Below are 22,974 nucleotides of genomic sequence, written 5' to 3'. Positions count from 1 at the left end.
GGGAATCGCTCGCAGGGGTGTGAGTGCTGCACTGACACCCCCCCCCCATCGGGAGAAGTTGGTGCTGGTGAGTAAGGCTGTGAACTTGAGGGCTGTGGGGATGCACTTGAATTGTGGGGAGGGGGGAGAAACTCCAGGGTGTTTCCCATCCCCACCTGATGTGGGGTTCCCACCTTTTCTAAAACCCCTGTCTGGCCCCCCACCCCCCGGCCGGACTGCTAATCTGGGGGTGAGCTGCAGGGGGTGGGAGCTGTGTGTTTGTACAGCACCTGGTGCAATGGGTGTGGGGCTATGAGCTACCATAATATACCTAATAAATAACGTACAGCGCCTGGCACAATGGGGGCGGGGATAGAAATTACTGCAATACACCTCATAAATGTACAGTGCCTGGCACAATGGGTGCAGGGCTATGAGCTACCATAATATACCTAATAAATAACATACAGCGTATGGCGCAATGGGTGCAGGGCTAGGAGCCACTGTAATACAACTAATAAATAATGTACAGCGCCTGGCACAATGAGGGGCTGGTCTGGGACGAGGGACTCTAGGAGCTCCGCTAATGGAGAGGATTAATGGGTGTGGGGAGATTAAACGGGGAGGGGTGTGTTCCCCTCTCTCCCCCGCACCAGCAGTGGCTAATGTGAGGGGTGAGCTGCATGGATTAGAGATTGGAAGTTAGTGGCTGGGGGTTTAGATGGAGGTGGAGGGAGCAGGGAGCTCATGTGGGATAGAACTCGGGGCCCAGCCCTCAACCCCCTGCTCTAACCACTAGACCCCACTTGCTGAGGGGTTCATGCCAGGGGGGCTGAGGGGAAGGTGAGGAAGGAGAGCGAATGTGGCTGTGCCGTTGGGTGTGGGGGGGAGTGTCTGGGGAGGGTGCTGGGCAGTGGCCACTAGTCCCTAGTGGGTGAACTGGGGTGTAGGTACCGGCCTGGCAGAGGCTGTGCACCCCCCAGAGCCGAGGGCACCCTGCTGCTGCCCTCCCCCCACAGCTCCCCATTTTATGTCACATAAACACTGAGCCCCCCCTCCCCACTTTGCTGTCTTAGTGTCCACCCCCCAAGGCTGGGTCTCTCTGGCCCATCCAGCCCGTGGCCACTCGTCTGGGGGGAGCAGGGGGCACACAGATGGGCTGGGCGATGGGGGCTCCTGGGAGCAGGGCTGAGACTCCGCAAACTCGATACACCCCCCAGGCCGTGGAATGAGAGCAGCGGATGCCAGCTGCTGCCAGCGCCCTTAGAGGGGAGAGGCCTCGGGCCCCATTCCCCGCCCCCCCCCGAGCCAGTCCCTGCCCTGGGGCTGGATCTCCCCTCTCTGCTCTTCCTCTACCACCTGCAGAGGAGCTGAGCCCCCAGCGCCCCCTGCAGCTGCTGCCCCCCGCTCCGGTGGGGTGAGTGGCCTGTGGAACTGCCCGACACTGTTTTTCCTCCCCCGCCAGAGCTGGGATGACCCCGGAGGAGTGGACCTACCTGGCCGTGCTGCTTTTCTCTATCCCCATTGGCTTTGTCTTCAAGAGAGGGGGTGAGTGACTCCGACTGGGGGGGCAACTCTGGCCCCTCCCCTTCATGCCATTGCTGTGGAGGGACAGGGATTGGGTCTGGAAAAAGTCCCACCAAAGAGACCCTCCCCTTTCCCTCCAACAAGGGCCCATCCCCCCATTCCCTCCAGTGTGCCGCACCCAGCCCCGTTTGGGGTTTCCTCACCTCAGCTTCCTCTTGCAAGATTTCCTCTCTCCATTCCGGTTCAGCTGGAGGGGGGGTTGGGTTTGTCTCGAGCTAGAAGGGATCTGGAGGTATTTTAGGGGGGCTGGCGTGTGGGGGCGGGGGAACCTGGCACTAGCTTCCCCCTGCCAGTCTTGTAGTAGAAGCTCCTGGACTCTGGGGTCCCATCGATAGGGGATGGGTGTTTGGGGGTACAGGAGCCCCACCGTGCCCCATTCCTTGCCCCCCAAGCCAGCCAACCCCCCTCCCCAAGGCTGGATGGGAGCTGGCACCCCCTAGAGGGGAGAGGCCCTGTACCCCATTCCCCGCCCCCCTGCCCAGGTCACCCGAAGTCCCAGCTGACTTTGCTGCCCGGGTGTCTCAGTGGGAAGGGAGCTGGGATCTGATCTATGTCTCTTTCCTCCTCGCCCCCGCCCAGGACACCAAGTGAAGCAGTTTGGGGGGGCAGCCGTGGGGCTGCTCCTGACGCTGGTCACCTGCAACATCCACACCTTGCACTCCCTGGTCACCATCCTGGGCACATGGGTCATCCTCAGTGTCTCCCCCCGGTAAGGAAGGAGCTAGGACACCTGGCAGAGGAGTGAGGTCTAGTGGGTAGAGTGGAGGGGGGTTTTTGGGAGCTGTGGAGAGGGTAGGGGGGTGATGGGAGCAGGGGATTCTGGGAGCTGGGAGGGGTGGGGGGGGTGACGGGAGCAGGGGATTCTGGGAGCCGGGAGGGGTTGGGGGTGACGGGATCAGGGATTCTGGGAGTTGGGAGGGGTTGGGGGGAGCAGGGGATTCTGGGAGCCAGGAGGGGATGGGGGGATGACGGGAGCATGGGATTCTGGGACCCAGGAGCAGCTGGGGGAGAGCGGAGGGGAGCAGGGGATTCTGGGAACCGGGAGGGGGTGGAGGGGTGACATGAGCAGAGGATTCTGGGAACCGGGAGGGATTGGGGGCCAGAGCAGGAGATTCTGGGAACCAGGCGGGGTTGGGGGCTAGAGGGGAGCAGGGGGTTCTGGGAGCCAGGAGGGGTTGGGGGTGGTGATGGGAGCTGGGGATTCTGGGAATCAGGAGGGGTTCAGGGGCTGGAGGGGAGCAGGGGTTCTGGGAGCCAGGAGGGTTTGGGGGGTGGTGATGGGAGCTGGGGTTTCTGGGAGCCGGGAGGGTTTGGGGGGTGGTGATGGGAGCTGGGGATTCTGGGACCCGGGAGGGGTTGGTGGTGGTGATGGGAGCTGGGGATTCTGGGAGCCGGGAGGGGTTGGGGGGTGGTGATGGGAGCAGGGGATTCTGGGAGGCGGGAGGGTTTGGGGGTGATGGAAGCAGGGGATTCTGGGAGCCGGGAGGGGTTGGGGGGTGATGGGAGCAGGGGATTCTGGGAGCCGGGAGGGGTTGGGGGATGGTGATGGGAGCAGAGGATACTGGGAGTGTGGCCAATTAACCCACCCTCTGTCGCCAGCTCCTGTCACTACCTGACCCTCGGCTGGACCTTCTCCTACCTGCTCTTCTTCCGGACGGTGACTTTCTTCGGGCTGCCGGCCCCCACCCCCTTCACCAACGCCGTGCAGCTGCTGCTGACCCTCAAGGTGCTGCAGGGGGTGGGGTGGGGTGAGGTGGCTCAGCAGGGGGCGCTCTGTGCTCCTGCTGGCCCCTCTGGGGCACTAGGGGGTGCTGTGCTGTGGCAGCGGGGTGCCGCTGTGCTGCGGCTGTGGGGCAGTAGGGGGCGCTGTGCCATGGGGTGTGGGTGGGTGCTGTGCTGTGGCGGCGGGGCTCTAGGGGGTGTTGTGCTGTGAGGCGTGGGGGGCGCCATGGCGGCGGGACGCTAGGGGGGGCTCTGCTGTGGCTGGGGGGTGCTGTGCCACGGGCCGTGGGCGTGGTGCTGTGGCGGCAGGGGGTGGGGGGTGCTTTGGTGTGGTGTGAGGCACCGGGGGCACTGTGCTGTGGCAGTGGGGGTGGGCCCTGTAGTGTGGTGGTGGGGCACTGGAGGGCGCGTTGCCGTGGCAGTGGTCCTGTAGGGGGCGCTCACCCCGTGGGTTGCTCCCCCTGCCCTAGATGGTGAGCCTGGCCAATGAGGTGCAGGAGATCAGTCGGGCCAAGAAGCAGGATGTCACCTCGTTCACAAAGGGCCCCGCGATGGGGCTGATCCCCAGCGTGCCGGGGCTGGGCTCGATCCTCTGCTACAGTTACTGCTACGTGGGGCTCATGACAGGTACGGGGCGGCCGGACACCTGGGTTCTCCGCCTGGCTCTGCGAGGGGAGTGGGGGCTAGTGGTTAGAGCGGGGGGGGGGGGGAGCCAGGACGCCTGGGTTCTCTCCCCAGCTCTGGGGGGGCTAGTGGCCAGAGCAGGGGGGAGCTGGGAGCCAGGATGCCTGGGTTCACTCCCCAGCTCTGTGGTGGGAGGGGGTCCAGCCGGAGTCTTTTCCACTGTTACCTTTAACTGTATTTTTCTCCTTTTCCCCCTTTCGTTCTTTCCTCCCTCCGGCCTCCTTCCTCATCTACCTCCCCCCCCCTACACACACCCCTCCTCTCCCGTCACCCTCCATCCCCATACGCCCCCCTGGCCCCCAGGCCCCTTCTACCGCTACAGGACCCACCTGGACTGGCTGCAGCAGCCGGACTCGCAGGCCATCCCCAGCTGGCGCCCCCTGGTGGCGCGGGCCAGGCTGGTGCCGGTCTACGGGCTGCTCTTCCTGGGGGCCGCCCGGCTCTTCCCGCTGGAGTACGTGCGGAGCGAGGCCTTCGCCGCCCGGGCGCTGCCCTTCCGCCTCTTCTACATGGTGCCCGTCTTCTTCGTCTTCCGCATGCGCTTCTACGTGGCCTGGCTCTGCGCCGAGTGCGCCTGCATCGCCACCGCCTTCGGGGCCTACCCCAGGGCCGCCCGCGCCCGCCCCGGCGGGGGCCCCACCGTCCACTGCCCCAGGTGCGCCCACGGGCCTGCCCCTCCGGGGCGCTGGCTGCCACCCAGCCCCAGGGCAGGGAATGGGGCCCGGGGCCTGTCCCCTCTAGGGGGCGCCGGCTCCCATCCGGCCCCAGGGCAGGGACTGGCTGGCTCAGGGGGGCAGGGAATGGGGCATGGGACCTGTCCCCTCTAGGGGGCGCCGACTCCCATCCGGCCCCAGGGCAGGGACTGGCTGGCTCAGGGGGCTGGGAATGGGGCCCGGGGCCTGTCCCCTCTAGGGGGCACTGGCTCCCATCCGGTCCCAGGGTAGGGACTGGCTGGCTCTGGGGATGGGGAATGGGGCCCGGGACCTGTCCCCTCTAGGGGGCGCCGGCTCCCATCCGGCCCCGGGGCAGGGACTGGCTGGCTCAGGGGGGCGGGAAATGGGGCATGGGACCTGTCCCCTCTAGGGGGCACCAGCTCCCACCCGGCCCCAGGGCAGGGACTGGCTGGCTCAGGGGGGTGGGGAATGGGGCCCGGGGCCTCTCCCCTCTAGGGGGCGCCGGCTCCCATCCGGCCCCAGGGCAGGGACTGGCTGGCTCAGGGGGGTGGGGAATGGGGCTTGGGGCCTGTCCCCTCTAGGGGGCGCCGGCTCCCATGCAGCCCCGGGGCGAGGTCTGGTTCCCTGTCACTGAGTGCTCTCCCCCATCCTAGTGCGGAGGAGGGGATGCCAGGGGCGGCTCCCCCCGAGTACGACTACGAGACCATCAAGAACATCGACCCGTACGGCACCGACTTCTGCGTGCGGGTGCGGGACGGCATGCGGTACTGGAACATGAGCGTGCAGTGGTGGCTGGCCCAGTACATCTACAAGAGTGCCCCCTTCCGCTCCTACGTCATGAGGTCGGGGGGCGCGGGGAGCCACGAGGGGGAGACCAAGGAGGGGGCTCGAAGATCCCTGGGGTGGGGGTGCTCGCAGATCAAGGGGGGCTTGGCGATCAGGGGGAGGAGGTAACGGGGGGACGCTTGCAGATTCTGGGGTGGGGGGTCAGATGGGGGCTCAGAGATGTGGGGTTATGTGGGGGCCTTGTGGCAGGGGGAGAATGAAGGACCCAATATGGGGCATAAAGGGGAAATCATGGGTGGGGGGTGTGTCATGGGGGGGTGGATACCAGGGGGAGGGAGAGTCGCGGGGGGGCTCATAGAAGGGAATAGAGGTGAAATCTTGGGACGGCTTCAAACGGGAGGGGGGTCTCGGGGATGTGGGGGGGGCTCAGCCCTCCCCCCCAGCTAACCCCGCCCTCCCTGTCCCCCCGCCCCCAGGAGCGGCTGGACCATGCTGATCTCGGCCTATTGGCACGGCCTGCATCCCGGCTACTACCTCAGCTTCCTGACCATCCCGCTGTGCCTGGCGGCCGAGGGGGCGATGGAGGCCGGGCTGCGGGGGCGCCGGGGGGCGGCGCCGGAGCCGGAGCCCGACCGCTCCTGGGGCGCCTGGCTGCACTGGTTCCTCAAGATGCGGGCCTACGACTACATGTGCATGGGCTTCGTGCTGCTGGAGCTGGGCGCCACCCTGCAGTACTGGCGCTCCGTCTACTTCTGCGTCCACCTGGGTGCCCTGGCCCTGCTGCTCCTGGGCCGCGCCCTGCCCCGGCCCGCCCCCGCCGCCCAGGGGCCGCACCGCGAGTGAGGGGCCGGGGGAGCCCCCCGCCCAGGACCTCTGGGGGCCGGGGAATAGCCCGGGCGCAGGGCCCCCCGGCTCTGGCCCCTGTGGGCTGGGAACAGGACCCGCACATCGGCTCTGTGCTGGCCATGGAGGGGGTTGGGGGGAAGGGCAGAGGCAAAGGGGGTGGCCCCTCATCCTCCCCTCTCTATAGCCCCCCCCCCCGCTGTCTGGGAGGGGGAATCTGCCCCAGATTTCCTTGGGGTGGGGGGAGGAAACACTGTTCTGCTACTCCGGTTCCCCCAAGGGTTCTGGCAGGCCTGCCCCTCCCCCTCTCCCTGTGGTGGGGGGGGTAGGAGCCCTTCCCCCCTATAGGCAGGAGCTTCTCCCCCCCACCTCCTCCCTGCAAGACCCCCACATAAGAGGGTGTTTTCTACCCCTCCCCCCAGCCGATGCTACACTGTGGCCTTAGATGAGGGGTTCTCAGACTGGGGGTCGGGACCCCTCAGGGGGTCATGAGGTTATTACTTGGGGGGTGGCGAGCTGTCGGCCTCCACCCCAAACCCCCCTTTGCTGCCAGCATTTATAATGGTGTTAAATATTTAAACAGTGTTTTTAATGTCCGGGGGGTCGCAGGTGGGGGCTGGCTGTGTGAAAGGGGTCACCAGTACAAACGTGTGAGAACTATTGCCTTAAAGGGACCAGCCTCCAATGGGGGTGGGAAGAGGGTGCCCCCCCCATTGGGTGTGAAACAAGTTGGCAGTTCTCAGGTAGAGCCTGCTGGGGCCACAAAACTCCCCACCCCCAACCAGCTTGCAGGGGCGGGGGGGGTGTTTTTTGGGGGGAAGAATGTCCCTCGGCATGAGCAGCGGGTCTGTGCTTAGCTGGGGGCTAGTCGAGGTGCGGGGTTGGGGTGCAGGGGTCGCTGGCAGAAGCCCCTGCCCGCTCGGAGGTCTCTGTTCCTTTCCTGTGCTATTAACCACTGGGGGGGGGCAGGAGGGCCCGGGGCGGGGGGGAGTCTCCTGTACCGACCCCCCCCCATGGGTTGGATTGCCCTGCCGCGGGGGCGGCAGCTTAAGCAAATAAAAGACCCGAAAACAACCCCCCCCACACACGTGTCTGTGTTTCTCGACCCCCGGGGGCCCCCATTGACCCCCCCATTCCCGGGGGGCCCCATCCGCCTGCGAGGAGCCCCCCCCCAGGGGGCTGGGTGAGGTGGGGGCGAGGGGGGGCCTGTGTTTGGGGGGTTTCCTGAGGCCAGTCCCAGCCCCTCCCCGCCGGGCCGCGCCCCGTTGCCAGGTCACCGCGGGGCCAATGATTAACCCGGCGCGTTTCCTCCTTCCCGGAGCGCCCGGACCATGGAGCCGCGCTGGGCGCAGACGGGCCGGGATGGGCCAGGTGCGGAGACCCCCCCCCCACTCCGAATCACCCGGACTCCTGGGTCCCCCACCCTCCGTAACCCGGACTCCTGGGTCCCGTCCCCAGCGGTCCCCCCCCTCCCCGGAGTAACTCGGACTCCTGGGTCCTGTCCCCAGCAGCCCCCGGAGTAACCCGGACTCCTGGGTCCCCACCCCCGGTAACCCGGACTCCTGGGTCCCGTCCCCAGCAGCCCCTCCCTCCCCGGAGTAACCCGGACTCCTGGGTCCCGTCCCCAGCAGCCCCCCCTCCCCTGAGTAACCCGGATTCCTGGGTCCTGTCCCCAGCAGCCCCGCCCTCCCCGGAGTAACCCGGACTCCTGGGTCCCGTCCCCAGCAGCGCCCCCTCCCCCGCCCCGAGTTACCCGGACTCCTGGGTCCCATCCCAGCAGGCAGCCCCCGACCAGTTACTCGGACTGCTGGGTCCCATCTCCTGAAGCTAGGGCTGCCGCAGACAGTAACCCGGACTCCTGGGTCCCCTCCCCACCCCTGGGTCAGTAAGTGCGGGGAGGGAGGGGGCTGAATCTCTCCACCCCACTCACCCCATTTGCTCCCTCCCCAGATGATGACGAGAGGGGGCAGCAGCGGCCTCCCCCATCCCTCTTTCTCCAGCTGCCAAGCAACGCGACCCTCCGGTTCCGTGGCAGCGTGGCCAGGGCCTGGGAGGCTGCGCTGGAGGAGGGGGAGCCCCCAGGGCCCCCCCAGGAGCGGGACGGGGAAGAAACCGGGGAGCAGGAATCGGTTCCCCTGAAACAGCTGCCGCTCTGCATGGCGGAGAAACGGAGACTCAGGTACCGCCCTCCCCGCCCCTTGCAGGGAGCAGGACGCCTGGGTTCCTTTCTGGCTCTGGGACGGGGAGTGGGGTCTAGTGGTGAGAGCAGGGGGGCTGGGAGCCAGGATTCCTGGGTTCTCTCCCTGGCTCTGGGAGGGGAATGGGGTCTAGTGGTTAGAGCGGGGGGGGGGCTGGGAGCCAGGACTTCTGGGTTCTCTCCCTGGCTCTGGGAGGGGAGTGGGGGTGCAGTGGTTTGGGGGGGGGGGGCTGAGGTCTCACCCCTCGTCTCTCTCCCCACCAGGCTCCAGGAGCAGCAGGCAGCCTGGAAACGGAGCCGCTGGGAGCAGTGGCAGGTGGGGACGCGCCGCATGTGGGGACAGGTGGGGGGCACCCTGCTGTATGCCCAGGTGTGGAGGGGCTCACTGCACCACATCGAAGGTAGGAGAGACCCCCCTGAGCCCCGGGGTCCCACCTCTGCAGAGAGCAACCCCCCCCCTCTGAGCCCCAGGGTCCCCTCTCCGCTGAGAGCAACCCCCTCATAGCCCCGGGGTACCCCCTCCCTGCTGAGAGTGACTCCCTTGAGCCCTGGGGTCCCCCTCTGCTGAAAGCACCCCCCCTGAGCCCCGGGGTACCCCCTCCCTGCTGAGAGTGACTCCCTTGAGCCCTGGGGTCCCCCCTCTGCTGAGATCAACCTCCCCTCTGAGCCCTGGGGTCCCCCCTCTGCTGAGATCAACCCCCCCTCTGAGCCCTGGGGTCCCCCCTCTGCTGAGAGCAACCCCCCCTCTGAGCCCTGGGGTCCCCCCTCTGCTGAGAGCAACCCCCTCTCTGAGCCCTGGGGTCCCCCCTCTGCTGAGAACAACCCCCTCATCTGAGCCCTGAGGTACCCCCTCCCTGCTGAGAGTGACCCCCTTCCCAGCCCTAGGGTCCCCCCCAAGCCCCGGGGTCCCCCCTCCCTGCTGAAAGAAACCCCCACAAACCTGGGGTCGGCCCCTGCTGGGGAGCCCCGGGGGTTGGACTCGCTGTCAGGGTGATGCTGCCCTTTGCCCCCACAGGTCACTTCGGAACCGGGATCCAGTCGTATTTCAACTTCCTGCGCTTCCTGGTGCTGCTGAACCTGGGGGGGGCCCTGCTCACGGTGGGGTTCGTGGTGGCCCCCAATGCTGCCTTCGAGGGGCTGCAGCTGAACCAGACCCAGAAGGGGCCAAACTCCACGGGTATGGCCAGCCCGGATGCCTGGGTCCCATCTCCAGTGGAGGGGGGGAAGGCCCCCAGAACGGCAGCCTGGAGGCCTGGGTCCCATCCCTATCAAAGGGGAGGGGGAGAAGGGAATTGCCTCCAGAATGGCAGCCTGGGTCCTATATCCAGGGGGGCTAGGGGTGACCCAGGGGGTATATGGAGGTTTGGTTTGAGGGGGTCTCATCCCTTTTCTCCCCTCCCCTGCAGTGATCAGCAGCTGCCTGCAGTACGACCCCACCAAGCGGGGCCTGGTCAGCTACTTCACCTACTTCATGGACCTGCTCTCCGGGACGGTGAGAGCCCGGCCTGTTGCCCCCCAGCCCCGCCTGTGCCTCAGCTCTGCCCCAGCCCCTGTGCCCTCAACTCTGCCCCCAGCCCTCCCCTCATCCCCCGCACTGCCTCTTGCACCCTCAGCTCCGCCCCCAGCCCCCCTCCATGTGTCCCCCACAAATCAGAGGCGGCCCCAATTCCCCAGATCAGTGTCTCATTCCCAGGCCCTGCCCTGGGGCCGGATGGGAGCCGGCGCCCCCTGGAGGTGACACCCCCGACCCCGCTTAGCCTGTGTCTCTCTCAGGGGTTCATGGAGCTCACCCACCTGTTCTACGGTTATTACCAAAACTCGGCCGTGCATTTCGTGGGCTTCTCCTATAACATCCCCCTGGCCTATCTGCTGAGCGTCTTGGGCTACTTCTCCGTCTGCCTCCTCTGGATCGTCCGCCGGTGAGTCACTTCCCAGGTACCCCCACGGGGCCAGCCCCCGCCCTGCCCTGCCCCAGGGGGCCCCGGATACCCAGCCCCCGCCCTGCCCCAGAGGGGCCAGGGGTCCCCGGATACCCAGCCCCCGCCCTGCCCCAGGGCCCCAGGGGTCCCCAGATACCCAGCTCCTGTGCCCCACCCCCGAGCTGGCTGCCTTTGGCCATCTCCTGGGGGCCGGCGTCACCCTGTGCTCTCCCCCCAGGGCCGTCCATCTCCTGAAGCGCAGCCTGGTCAGCGAGAACGGGGCGCTCAACACCTACAGCAACAAGGTCTTCGCCGGCTGGGATTTCTGCCTGGGGCCGGGCACCGCGGCGCACATGAAACACAACAGCCTCCGCTACGAGCTGCGGGTCAGGCCAGCAGGGGTGCAGGGCTGGTGTGCGAGGAGGCTGGGGCTAGTGTGGGGGGACACTGTGTTATGGGTGGGGTGGGGATGGAGGGCTGGAGTGTGTGACTAGGGGCTGAGAAGGGGGGCTGGTGGGGAGGGAGCAGGTGTGGGGCTGGGGACTGGATTGGGGGAAGGGTGGGGCTGGGGCAGGAAGGGGGGCAGGTGTGTGGAGTGAGAGGCACGGCTGGGGGTGGAGGGGCCAGGGATGGGGCTGCCTGCGGGGAAGGGTGGGGCTGGGAAGGGGCGGGGCGGCTGTGTGTGTGTGTCTGGGGAGGGGCTGCACTGACGTGCGTCTCTCCCAGATGGACCTGGAGGAACAGACCTTGCGGCGGCTCATGGCCCAGCGCAGCCCAGGCCAGCGACTCGGCCTGTACGGCCTGCGCGGGGCCGTCAACCTGCTGGTGCTGGCGCTGCTGGGGGTGGCTTTCTACTGCGTCTACCTGGCCACCGAGTACTCGCAGCACAGCCAGGTACCCGCGCCCCTCGCTCCGACCCGCAGCCCCTCGCCCCCCTCGGCCGGCGCCCCTCGCCCCGACCCGCAGCCCCCCGCTCGGCCGGCGCCCCTCGCCCCCGACCCGCAGCCCCCCGCTCGGCCGGCGCCCCGCACCCCCGACCCGCAGGCCCCCCCACCGCCGGCGCCCCTCCCGACCCGCAGCCCCCTCCGCTGGCGCCCCTCGCTCTGACCCGCAGCCCCCCCGTCGGCCGGCGCCCCTTGCCCCCGACCCGCAGCCCCCCCACCTGCCTGCGCCCCTCACTCCAGCGCTGAGCTGTGTCCCCGTCCATGGGGGGCAGTGGCGATAACTCAGCCGCAGCCCTTCAGCCACTCGGCTCCCCATAGGGGAACTGGGAGGGAGGGGATTCTGCTCTGACCCCTGGTGACTCCCCCCCCCCCAGCAGAACAGCGGCCTGGGGCAGCAGGGACTGGTCGTGGGGCTGCTCGTGGCCTATCTGCCCTCCATCGTCATCACGGCCGCCAACCAGCTGGTGCCGCTGGTCTTCGGGCTCCTCGTGCGCCTGGAGCGGTACCCGCTCAGCCTGGAGATCCGGCTCACCCTGCTCAGGTACCGGGGGCAGCCAAGCAGGGGGCCCCGTCCAGCCAGCCCCCACCCCCGAGGGGCAGCCAGGCAGGGGGCCCCGTCCAACCAGCCCCCACCCCCGAGGGGCAGCCAGGCGAGGGGGCCCCATATACCCAGCCCCCACCCCTGAGGGGCAGCCAGGCAGGGGGCCCCGTCCAACCAGCCCCCACCCCCGAGGGCAACGCCGGGGGAGGGGTCCCCGTATACCCAGCCCCCACCCCCGAGGAGCAGCCAGGGCGAGGGGGTCCCCATCTAACCAGCCCCCACCCCCGAGGGGCAGCCAGGGTGAGGGGGCCCCGTGTACCCAGCCCCCACCCCCGAGGGGCAGCCAGGGTGAGGGGTCCCCATGTACCCAGCCCCCACCCCCGAGGGCAGTGCCGGGCGAGGGGTCCCCATGTTCCCAGCCCCGAACCCCGAGGGCCATGCCGGGTGAAGGGTCCCCGTCTAACCAGCCCCTCTCTCTGTGGCAGGACCGTGTTCCTGCGTCTCTCCAGCCTCCTCGTTCTCCTCTTCTCCCTCTGGAGCCAGATCACCTGCAACGGGGACCCCGACGCCGATTCCTGCAGGACCTGCCGCTACGACCACAAGCAGCACCCGGTCAGCCCAGGACGCCTGGGTTCTCTCCCGGCTCAGGGAGGGCAGTGGGGTCTGGCGGTCAGAGCACGGGGCAGGTGGCGTGGGAGCCCGGACGCCTGGGTTCTCTCCCGGCTCGGGGAGCGCAGTGGGGTCTGGCGGTCAGAGCACGGGGCAGGTGGCGTGGGAGCCCGGACGCCTGGGTTCTCTCCCGGCTCGGGGAGCGCAGTGGGGTCTGGCGGTCAGAGCACGGGGCAGATGGCGTGGGAGCCCGGACGCCTGGGTTCTCTCTCGGCTCGGGGAGCGCAGTGGGGTCTGGCGGTCAGAGCACGGGGCAGGTGGTGTGGGAGCCCGGACGCCTGGGTTCTCTCCTGGCTCGGTGAGGGCAGTGGGGTCTGGCAGCTGGAGTACGGTGGGGGAGCTGGGAGCCCGGATGCCTGGGTTCTCCCCCAGCTTGGGGAGGGCAGTGGGGTCTGGCGGTTTGCGGTGGGGGAGCTGGGAGCCCGGACGCCTGGGTCCTGTGGCCGTGCAGGGCACTGACACGTCCCCTCCACCCCCTCAGTGCTGGGAGACGAGCGTGGGGCGGGAGATGTACAAGCTGCTGGTGTTCGACCTGCTCGTGGTGCTGCTGGTGCTGCTGCTGGTGGAGTTCCCCAGGAAGTGAGAGACAGGGGGGAAGTGGGATTTGCACTGGGGGTGGGGTGGGGTCAATGGGCTGGGGAGGTGGGATCTGCACTGGGGTGGGTCAGTGGGTTGGGGAGGTGGGATCCGCACTGGGGTTGGGGTGGGGGGTCAATGGGCTGGGGAGGTGGGATCTGCACTGGGGTGGGTCAGTGGGTTGGGGAGGTGGGATCCACACTGGGGTGGGTCAGTGGGTTGGGGAGGTGGGATCTGCACTGGGGTTGGCATGGGGGTCAATGGGCTGGGGAGGTGGGATCCGCATTGGGGTGGGGGCTGTTCTAGGGGTGGGTGGGAATCAGTGGCCACATACGGGGGCCCTGGAGCGAGTGGGTCGGCTCTGGGCTTTGGGGCTCAGGCCGGAGGGGAGTGGGGAGCTGGGGGGCAGGGCTCAGAGTGGGGGGAGCCGTAGGTGGGGGGGCCGGCTCGGAGCAGCCTCCCCAGCCCCCACCCCCTCTTGCTCCCCCCAGGCTGCTGGTGACCCACGGCCCTGCCCTCCTGGCCCGGCTGTGGGGGCAGCAGGAGTTCCTGGTGCCCCCCAACGTGCTGGACCTGGTGTACGGCCAGACCGTGTGCTGGGTCGGCGCCGCCTTCTCCCCCCTGCTGCCCCTGCTCAACACCGCCAAGTTCGTCCTGCTTTTCTACCTCAAGAAGGTGAGAGCCCGGACACCTGGGTCCTCTCCCCACCTCAGGGAGGCCTAGTGGTGGGGGTGGGGGACTGGGAGCTCGGACGCCTGGGTTCTCTCTCAGGGGGAGGGGGGGCTGTCTGTTGGCTCAGCGCCTTCAGCTCCACACGTGTCTCGTCACCCCCCCAGCTCACCCTGTTCTCGAACTGCCGCCCGGCCGACCGCACCTTCCGCGCCTCCAGCTCCAGCTTCTTCTTCCTGCTGGTTCTGCTGCTGGGCCTGGCCATCGCCTGGGTGCCCCTGCTGTACAGCGTCTTTGTGTGAGGGACCCCCCCGCACCCCTCGCCCAGCCCCACCCAGCTCCCGGGGTGCCCCACCCCCTCACACAGCCCCCCCAGCTCCCGGGGTGCCCCACCCCCTCACCCAGCCCCCCCAGCTCCTGGGGTGCCCCAACCCTTCACCCAGTCCCCTGGGCTGCCCCACCCGCTCGCCCAGCCCCCCAGCTCCCGGGGTGCCCCACCCCTCACCCAGCTCCCCCAGCTCCCGGGTGCCCCACCCCTCACACAGCCCCAGCTCCTGGGGTCCCCTGCCCGCTTCACCCAGTCCCCTGGGGTCCCCACCCTCACCCAGCTCCCGGGGTCCCTGCTGCCTTCACCCAGTCCCCTGGGGTTCCCCACCCCTCGCCCAGCCCCATCTCCCGGGTGCCCCACCCCTCACACAGCCCCAGCTCCCAGGGTCCCCTGCCCCTTCACCCAGTCCCCGGGTGCCCCACCCCTCACCCAGCCCCCAGCTCCCGGGTGTCCCACACCCTCACACAGCCCCAGCTCCCGGGGTCCCCTGCCCACTTCACCCAGTCCCCTGGGGTCCCCTGCTGCCTTCACCCAGTCCCCTGGGGTTCCCCACCCCTCACCCAGCCCTCCCAGCTCCCGGGATCCCCTGCCCCCTTCACTCAGTCCCCTGGGGTCCCCACCCTCTCTCAGCTCCCGGGTCCCCTGCCCCCTTCACCCAGTCCCCTGGGGTCCCCCACCCCTCACCCAGCTCCCGGGGTCCCCTGCTGCCTTCACCCAGTCCCCTGGGGTTCCCCACCCCTCGCCCAGCCCCCCCAGCTCCCGGGGTGCCCCACCCCCTCACACAGCGCCCCCAGCTCCTGGGGTCCCCGGCCCCCTTCACCCAGTCCCCTGGGGTCCCCACCCCTCACCCAGCCCCCCCAGCTCCCGGGGTCCCCTGCCCCCTTCACCCAGTCCCCTGGGGTCCCCCACCCCTCACCCAGGTCCCCCAGCTCTTGGGGTCCCCTGCCCCCTTCACCCAGTCCCCTGGGGTCCCCACCCCTCACTCAGCCCCCAGGGTGCCCCACCCCTCACACAGCTCCCTGGGGTCCCCTGCCCCCTTCACTCAGTCCCCTGGGGTCCCCACCCCTCACCCAGCCCCCCAGCTCCTTGGGGTCCCCAGTCCCCCTTGCCCACACCCCAGCTCTTTGGGGTCAGCCGCCCTACCTCACCCAGCCCACCAGGGTCCCCTGACCTTCCCTCCCCAGCATGACAAACCCCTGATCCTCCCCCTCCCGGCGCTGTCTCTGCTCCCTGCCTTGGACTCGGTCCCCCGACTCACTCTCTCTTCCCTCTGCAGCCTCCAGCCCTCCCAGGCCTGTGGCCCGTTCCGGGGTGAGCTGACCATGTGGGGCACCCTTTCGGCGGCCATCGATACCCTGCCCCATGTGGCCAGGGAGTTCCTGCAGTTCGTGGGCTCGCTGGCCTTCGCCGTGCCACTCTTCCTGCTGCTGTGGTGAGGGGCCGCCGGGGAATCCCCCTGGGCTGGGGCGCGCTACGGGGGCTAGGACACATGGAGCAGTGTCTGATGCCAGGCAGCCAGGACATGGAGACACACAGAGAGTGGGGGCGGGGGGGCAGGAGGATGGACGGACGCACACAGAGATGGGCTTGTCCCCGCCAGCACGGACAGACAGACACACAATTTCTGTGCTGGTTCTGTGGATATTCTCCCCCCACCCCCCACAGCCACATCCCTGCCTTGCTGCCCTTGACCCCATCTCTCACTCACAGTCTAACCCCCCCGCTTTTCTCTTCCCATCCCCCAACTGCAGCATCCTCATGTTCTACCTGATGGCCCTGGCTCATTCCTACAGCCGCCTGGTGAAGGAACTCAAAGGGCAGCTGCGGCTGGTGAGTGATGTCCTGGGGCCATGGGGATTTTTGCCGCTGGGGGGCGCCGGCTCCCATCTGGGATCACCGTTAGCCGGTGGGACTCCCTGCTACAAGATGATCCCGGGCTCGGCAGGGTGGGATAGTGACAGGGAGAAATGCGGAACAGCGTCCTCCCCGATGTGGCCACTAGAGGCTGCTGTGTGTCCCTCCTCTGAAGTAGGTGGGCCGGGGGCGGAGGCAGAGCCGGGATACTGGGGTAGATGGGCCCCTGGGCTGGCCCCAGACGGCTGTACTTACCCTCCGGGGTTTCCCACCTCTTTTTTAACCATTCCTTTTCCCACAGGAGGGGCGGGATAAGGTCTTCTTAGTGACTCAGATCACAGAGCTCAGCTAAGGCGAGTGCTGCAAGTAAACTCCCGATCTCGTTGATTTGAGGATGATTCTTGACCCTGCCTTGTCGGCCCGGCCTTCCCCTGCCATTCGCCTGTGTGCCAAACCCGCCCCCTGCTGGACGAAAAGTACAATAACCTCCAAAGAACCCAGAGCGCATTCATGGACTGTGTGTAAGGATCACTCGTCCGGCGCTGAGCTGCGGCCCCTCTGGAGTGGGGTGTGGGGGCTGGGTATACGGGGAGCCCTCGCCTCTCCGGGATGGGGCGCAGGGGCTGTTTATACAGAGACCTCTTGCCTGGCTGAGACATGGCCCCCTGGAGTGGGGTGTGGGGTTTGGTTACACAGGGACCCACTCTTTACTGACACCCAGCGACGCTGTTCAGTTTAGGACAGGAAGTGAAGCAAAACCCTGCGTGTAACTGACATCCCAGGGGACTTTGCAGGAGGAGAAGGTGGACTTGCTTGTGTCTGGAATGGGCCAGGCTGCTGGCCTTCAGGACCCAGTTCTCACACTCTCTGTCCTGCCCCGGGATAACCCCACGGCCTCCGAACAGAGTACACAGCGGGTGAACCCCTCGTTACTGGCTGGCAGCAGAACTCCATTGTCGCACTCCAGGGGAGCTGCATTTGTATTTCCCATCTACCAGGCCCCGGCTGTCACCCCTCGTGGGCGGAGACCCGCGTGTCTCTCTCCCTCTCTGAGGGGGGGTTTCCAGGCTCCCTGCCCAGGGCTCTGATTTCACACACGAACCCGCAAAGCGAGATTGCCATCAACAATAATCGCCATTTACAGCTCGGCCAAGTCAGGGGAAAACCTGCTCGGAAAACGTAACAGCGTTTGATTTCAGGCGCTTTCCTTGGTGTATTTTGAGATGTGATGTTGACAATTTAACGGCTTTTAAAGCTGTGACTTTTTGAGTCTCTAACACCTGCTGTCGATAAATCATTGTCTGACTCTCCCGCCCCTCCCCGCATTCTCTGAACCTCCTGTGATTTTTCTGCAATTGGGAACATTTTAAATCTGGAAAAAAAAAAAAAAAACTTAAAATGAAAGCACAAGTTTTGGTTTGAAATTATAAAATAAAAATTGAATTCTGCCAGGTTCATGTGTAAGTAATCAGGGGGCGGAGAGTGTGGGGGCAGCTGGTGTGCAGGGCTGGAGAAGAGCAGTGGGTTTGTCTGTCCTGCCCCCCAGCCACCTCCACTATCTCAGCGTCTGCTCCGTTCCCTCCGCCCCGGCTGCATGGGAGGCCGTGTGCTCGTGTGTGTGCAGAGCGCACAAGAACGGCCGGCGGGGGGCAGAGCAATGGTCCATCCAGCCCCGGATCCCGTCTCGGGGGTGGGGGTGGGGCGCAGGGCAGCTGGGGAGAGACGCAGGCCGGGCTTCCCCGCCCATAGTCGGAGGTGTGGGGGCCCCCCAAGCTGGGGTGGGGTGGGGTGCTCCCCCGGGAGGAGCCCGAGGGGGGAGGGACCGAGCTCCCTGAGCGCAGCCCCACGTCCTGTGGCGGGGAGTTCCGCCGGCTCGGGGCAGTGACGATGCTGCTCGGGTGGGGGGGGGTGGGACACTGGGACTCTCCCCGCTGGGTGGTCCCAGCCCCAGGGTGGGGGAGAGGAGGTGTGAATAAGGGGTGGGGCCTTGTCCCAACCAATCAGCTACAGGAGCAGTGGGGGGTGTGAGGCCAGCTTGGACCAATCAGTGCTTTTGGGGGGCGTGACTACAGTGCACCAATGAGAGACGAGGGAGATAGGGCGGGCGGTTGGATGGGAACCGATCAGATAAAGGGGCGGGTGTTGAGGCTCCAATAGGCCAATCAAGGCGCGAGGGAGGCCACGGTGTTAGCCAGTCACAGAAGAGCGAGCTGCGGAAGGTGGGTCTAGACTAATCCAATCAGGAACGAGGACGGGACTCGGGTCCGCCAATCAAAGAGCGACCAGAGCGTGCCAATCAGCACACCGGTAGCACGCTGACCCGGAAGCGGAAGTGTAGCCGGGCAGTGCGGACCTGAGGCGGGACCATGAACATCTTACCGAAGAAGTCGTGGCACGTGCGGAACAAGGACAATGTGGCTCGCGTGCGGCGGGACGAGGCACAGGCGCAGGACGAGCAGCGGCAGCGGGAGGCCCGGGCCTTGCTGGCCGAACAGGAGGTGAGTCACCGCGCATGCGCAGTCGGCAACGAGGGTGTAGCGAGTGCGCATGCGTAACAGTCGGACCGCGTCCTACATCACGTGACGGGGTCATGGATTGAACCATTGACAAATTGGGGTTAAAAGGGAGCTGGGCTGAACCGTTTATAAATGGGGGGAGGAGAGCGCTGGGATTTGTTATTTTCAGATGGGGGGAGGTGAAGAAAAGGAAACGGGAGTTGGGCTGAACCACAACGGGGGGGGGGGGGTAGCAGAGCAGAAGGAAGCTGAGCTGAACCATTTCCAAAGGGGGGACGACAAGGGGATAGAGAATAAGACTGAGAATATATTTTTGCCCTTATATAAATCCATGGTACGCCCACATCTCGAATACTGTGTACAGATGTGGTCTTCTCACCTCAAAAAAGATATTCTAGCACTAGAAAAGGTTCAGAAAAGGGCAACTAAAATGATTAGGGGTTTAGAGAGGGTCCCATAAGAGGAAAGATTAAAGAGGCTAGGACTCTTCAGCTTGGAAAAGAGAAGACTAAGGGGGGACATGATAGAGGTATATAAAATCATGAGTGATGTTGAGAAAGTGGATAAGGAAAAGTTGTTTACTTATTCCCATAATACAAGAACTAGGGGGTCACCAAATGAAATTAATAGGCAGCAGGTTTAAAACAAATAAAAGGAAGTTCTTCACGCAGCGCACAGTCAACTTGTGGAACTCCTTACCTGAGGAGGTTGTGAAGGCTGGACTATAACAATGTTTAAAAGGGGACTGGATAAATTCATGGTGGCTAAGTCCATAAATGGCTATTAGCCAGAATGGGTAAGAATGGTGTCCTTAGCCTTTGTTCATCAGAGGATGGAGATGGATGGCAGGAGAGAGATCACTTGATCATTGCCTGTTAGATTCACTCCCTCTGGGGCACCTGGCATTGGGCATTGGCCACTGTCGGTAGACAGATACTGGGCTAGATGGACCTTTGGTCTGACCCGGTACGGCAGTTCTTATGAGGTGAGCTGAACCATTTCCAAAGGGGGTAGTTCTCTAACCCCACCTGCCCCAGTTGGGTGGCTGTCATGGCACATGCTGCACTGGTATCACCACCAGACCCTGCATGATCTGCCCTCGCCCCAGGTGAAATGATTTTGTTAGGCCTCAGCCTGGTGCCATGCTGCCCTTGCCACACCCCATTGTCCCCCTGGCCCCCAGCACAGAGCCCACGGGCTGCCCTGGCCCCTGACACCTGCAGCAGAGCCAGCCCCTGAACCAGCCCCCCCCCATTTCCCCCTGCAGGCACGGACCGAGTTCCTGAGGAAGAAGGCACGGGTGTCTGCCCTGCCAGGACCCGATGGCGGCTCAGCCCTGGCTCCCAGTGGCGATGAATCACGCCACGTCGACCTCTTCCGGGACCTGGAGGAGGGCAAGGGCTCCAAGGCCGGGAACAAGGAGTACGAGGAGGAGAAGCGCAGGGAAAAGGTAATGGGGGGGGGGCACCTGCATCCCTTGGGCATAGTGAGCCCCACCCTGGCTTGCTGGGACTAGGTTGCCCCTATGCTGGGGCACTGATGGGAGGGTGTGTACAGAACTGGGGTTCCTCCTCAACACACACAGGTGCTCTTACACCACCAGGGGGAGGGGAGGGTTAACAGCTCACCTGCCCTGCACGCTAGTTCCCCTCTCAGTCTCTCCATCCCATGCTGCGAGTTGCCTCCTGGCTCCTCTACCCATAAGGCAAAAACCTCCGCCCGTGTCTCCTTCCACATCAGTGGGGACACGATCAGTCCCACCCTCTCCCTTAGCAGATGGGGCTCCCCCTTCTTCAAGGTGATTCAGTTCAGCAAGCTCCCCTCCCTGCTTTGCCCCAACCAGGAGCGGCAGGAGAAGGCTATCGGGCTGCTGACCTATCTGGGGCAGAGTGCGGCCGAAGCCCAGACCAGCCGGCCGTGGTACCAGGAAGCCCCCGACCGCAGCCGGGAGGCAGATGTGGTGACCACCCAGGAGCAGCTGAAGGGCAGACTGGACCCGCTGCGGGAGATGGAGAGGCACCTGCGCAAGAAGAAAGGGGAGGGGAAGAAGCGCAAGAAGGAGAAAGAGAAGCCAGCAGAAGAGAAGAAGGCAATGGGGTGGTGAGTTGGATGTGGGGCAGGATTAGAGCAGCAGCACACAGCAAGGCTCAGGGAGTACAAGTCCCAGCATGCAATGCTCCAGCCCACTTCCCAGGCACAGGGACCATAAATGCTCCAGCCCACTTCCTAGGCACAGGGACTGCAAATCCCAGCATGCAATGCCCCAGCCTGTTTCCTTGCTACAGGGACTACAAATCCCAGCATGCAATGTCCCAGTCCACAGAACTACAATTCCCAGTGCACAATTTACTTCCCTCTTCCCAGCTCTCTCTCTTTTTGTGTGTGTGTGTGTGTGTGTGTGAGTGAGTGAGAGAGAGAGAGAGAAACTACACGTCTCAGCATGTACTCAACCCCCTTGTTCCTGGGTAGTGGCCTGGCCTACCTATCCCAGCATGCATCACACCCCCTAGGAGGGAGATTGCATACTGGGAGTTGTAGTCCTGATGGGAAGCACATCTAGACACCAGCTGGCCTAGGGTTGTAAGAACTGGACCATTCCCTTCTGCTTGTCCTTGCAGCTCTGCCCCCCTCTCCCTGGAGCAGCTGCGGCGGGAGCGGCTGCAGCGGGAGCAGGCTGAGCGAGCCCGGGCTGAAGCCCTGCTGGCCGGGCGGCAAGGGGAACCCCAACGCAGGGAGGAGGAGGAGCCGGACGACAGGAAACGCCGCTACAACTCCCAGTTCAACCCGCAGCTGGCGCGCAGGCCCCGCAGCTGGGACGAGAGGGAGCAGCGCTGAGCCCTGCCCGTGCCCCCTAAAGTGGCCGAAGCAGCAGGCCCTAGGCACAGAGATTCCTGCACCAGGGGTCACACGGCAGGTGGAACAGGGACACTGGCATCACAGCAAGGCAGCCAGCGTGTGGGATCCCTCTGCTGACTTAGGGGAGAGAGACACCCTGTGCTGTCCTCTCCGCCGCCCCCTCGGCCGTGAAGTTTGGCGTGGGGGTGGCACTTGGAGAGCCAGAACCCTCCTTGCTCTCATAGGAGGGTGCTGGCTGCTCCGCTGGGGCCCCATGCTGGTCACTCGTTTCGTAGCACCTGGTGTTATTAGCGGCGGCGAGTATCAGGGGTTACCTGACTGCCCCACAAGGCAGGAACCTGGCTGCCAATAAAAGGCAGTTGTCTGTCTTCACTCATTTACTCACGGGACGGGGGAAAGCTTGGATAGGAGCAAGCACAGAAGGGAAAACTCAGGCCCGGACTCCTGGGTTCCAGCTGCAGAGGGGTGCTGGGAGTCAGGACAACTGGGTTCTATCCCTGGCATGGGGAGCAGGGGCCAATGGGGGAAGGGGGCTAGCCCCGTGTCAGGGAGTGGAGTTGGGTGTAGGGACTCCTGGGTTTGCTTGCTGGCTCTTCGGCAGGGGGAGACGTCAGGACACCTGGGTTCCAATTTCCACTTCTGCCTCTGATTTCTTATGCCCCCCGAACAGCTCTCCCCCCCCCCCCCCCAAGTGCTCATTGTACCATGGCTGCTGGGGAGGCCCAACCCTTTAGCCCTTGAGGTGAACAGCACCTGCCGCAAGGTGTGTCTGCCCCTCTGCTGAACCCCACCCAGCCCACCCTGGAATCCTTCATGGCCCACACCTGGCTGATAGAGGATTGTGGCTTGTCTCCCTGCACAGGGCAAAGGCACCAGGCCAGCTCCCTGTGCCGTCCACAGGGCCATCACCTGACAGGGGAAACTGAGGCATAGGCAGCCCTGGGAATAGCAGCCCCGGCTCTCCAGGCCTTGGATTGGTCCCCACATGGCACTGGGGTCCTTGTCTCTGGTGGTGTGGCTGCATCAGCTCCTTTTGCTGGGCCCTGCCCACCCCACAGGGGGATTTTCCCAGCAGCCAACGGGGTTACCAGCACAGGGGGGGAAGGGGAGAGGGGGGCTTTTAAGCCTAAAGCAGAGCAGGCAGCAGGAAAGGTCCTGCTCTGGGCCTGAGAGCAGGGAGGGGCTGAGCTTGACCCCAGAGCCAGGCAGGGTCCCCCCATGGAACATACCATCCATCAGCTCCTGCCGAGGGCAGGGGATCCCCCATCCCAGCCGGTCACTGACTGTGCAGGGAGGGGGAGGGGGGGCTTGGGAAGAGTCCCAGCAAACTCTGGCACATAGTCGTGAAATCTCACCAACCCTTCCTCCCCCCTCCACTTGCCAAGATATTTTCAGAATAAAGACAGACCAAAACAAAGTCTGGGACAAATCTGAGTGTCTGTCTGCGTGTGTAACTATATCCACAAGGAAAAAATGGCACAGGACTAGGGCAGCGGCAGACGTCGCTCTAAACCACCCGACTCCCCTCCCCGAGCCAGGGAGAGAACCCAGGAGTCCTGGCTCTCAGCCCCCGTCGCTCTAACCACCCGACTCCCCTCCCCGAGCCAGGGAGAGAACCCAGGAGTCCTGG

General features: G+C 65.4%; 3 protein-coding genes across 5 annotated transcripts; all 3 read left to right on the top strand.

The window, feature by feature from the left end:
• The first annotated feature begins 6 nt into the window (after window positions 1-6).
• On the top strand, window positions 7-6,406 carry MBOAT7 (membrane bound O-acyltransferase domain containing 7). The gene is made up of 8 exons (XM_039510031.1): window positions 7-67; window positions 1,445-1,527; window positions 2,146-2,275; window positions 3,166-3,292; window positions 3,759-3,915; window positions 4,276-4,627; window positions 5,300-5,488; window positions 5,909-6,406. The coding sequence occupies exons 2-8, from the start codon at window positions 1,452-1,454 to the stop codon at window positions 6,273-6,275; spliced, it is 1,398 nt and encodes a 465-aa protein (XP_039365965.1). The 5' UTR covers window positions 7-67; window positions 1,445-1,451; the 3' UTR covers window positions 6,276-6,406.
• A 1,106-nt stretch (window positions 6,407-7,512) lies between these two features.
• TMC4 (transmembrane channel like 4) lies at window positions 7,513-17,372 on the top strand. 3 transcript variants are annotated; one of them, XM_039509999.1, is made up of 16 exons: window positions 7,513-7,646; window positions 8,226-8,454; window positions 8,737-8,873; window positions 9,488-9,649; window positions 9,879-9,964; window positions 10,246-10,391; window positions 10,630-10,777; window positions 11,118-11,285; window positions 11,713-11,876; window positions 12,362-12,488; window positions 13,027-13,124; window positions 13,613-13,796; window positions 13,958-14,088; window positions 15,395-15,550; window positions 15,870-15,948; window positions 16,274-17,372. In XM_039509999.1, exons 1-16 carry the CDS (start codon window positions 7,607-7,609, stop codon window positions 16,322-16,324), a joined length of 2,106 nt encoding a protein of 701 aa, XP_039365933.1. In that variant the 5' UTR covers window positions 7,513-7,606; the 3' UTR covers window positions 16,325-17,372. The 3 variants fall into 3 exon arrangements, with proteins under 3 accessions (XP_039365933.1, XP_039365931.1, XP_039365934.1); XM_039509997.1 differs by having other exon boundaries at window positions 11,710-11,876; XM_039510000.1 differs by lacking the exons at window positions 13,958-14,088; window positions 15,870-15,948; window positions 16,274-17,372 and having other exon boundaries at window positions 11,710-11,876; window positions 15,395-15,544.
• Window positions 17,373-18,296: 924 nt separating this feature from the next.
• Window positions 18,297-22,438, top strand: LENG1 (leukocyte receptor cluster member 1). The gene is made up of 4 exons (XM_039510117.1): window positions 18,297-18,470; window positions 19,756-19,938; window positions 20,332-20,588; window positions 21,107-22,438. The coding sequence occupies exons 1-4, from the start codon at window positions 18,339-18,341 to the stop codon at window positions 21,321-21,323; spliced, it is 789 nt and encodes a 262-aa protein (XP_039366051.1). The 5' UTR covers window positions 18,297-18,338; the 3' UTR covers window positions 21,324-22,438.
• The last annotated feature ends 536 nt before the right edge of the window (window positions 22,439-22,974 follow it).

This window comes from Mauremys reevesii, linkage group 22 (assembly GCF_016161935.1).
Source record: "Mauremys reevesii isolate NIE-2019 linkage group 22, ASM1616193v1, whole genome shotgun sequence".
Lineage (NCBI taxonomy): Eukaryota > Metazoa > Chordata > Testudines > Geoemydidae > Mauremys > Mauremys reevesii.
The sequence above is the reverse complement of the archived record's forward strand: the minus strand, read 5'-3'. Positions and strand labels throughout refer to the sequence as shown.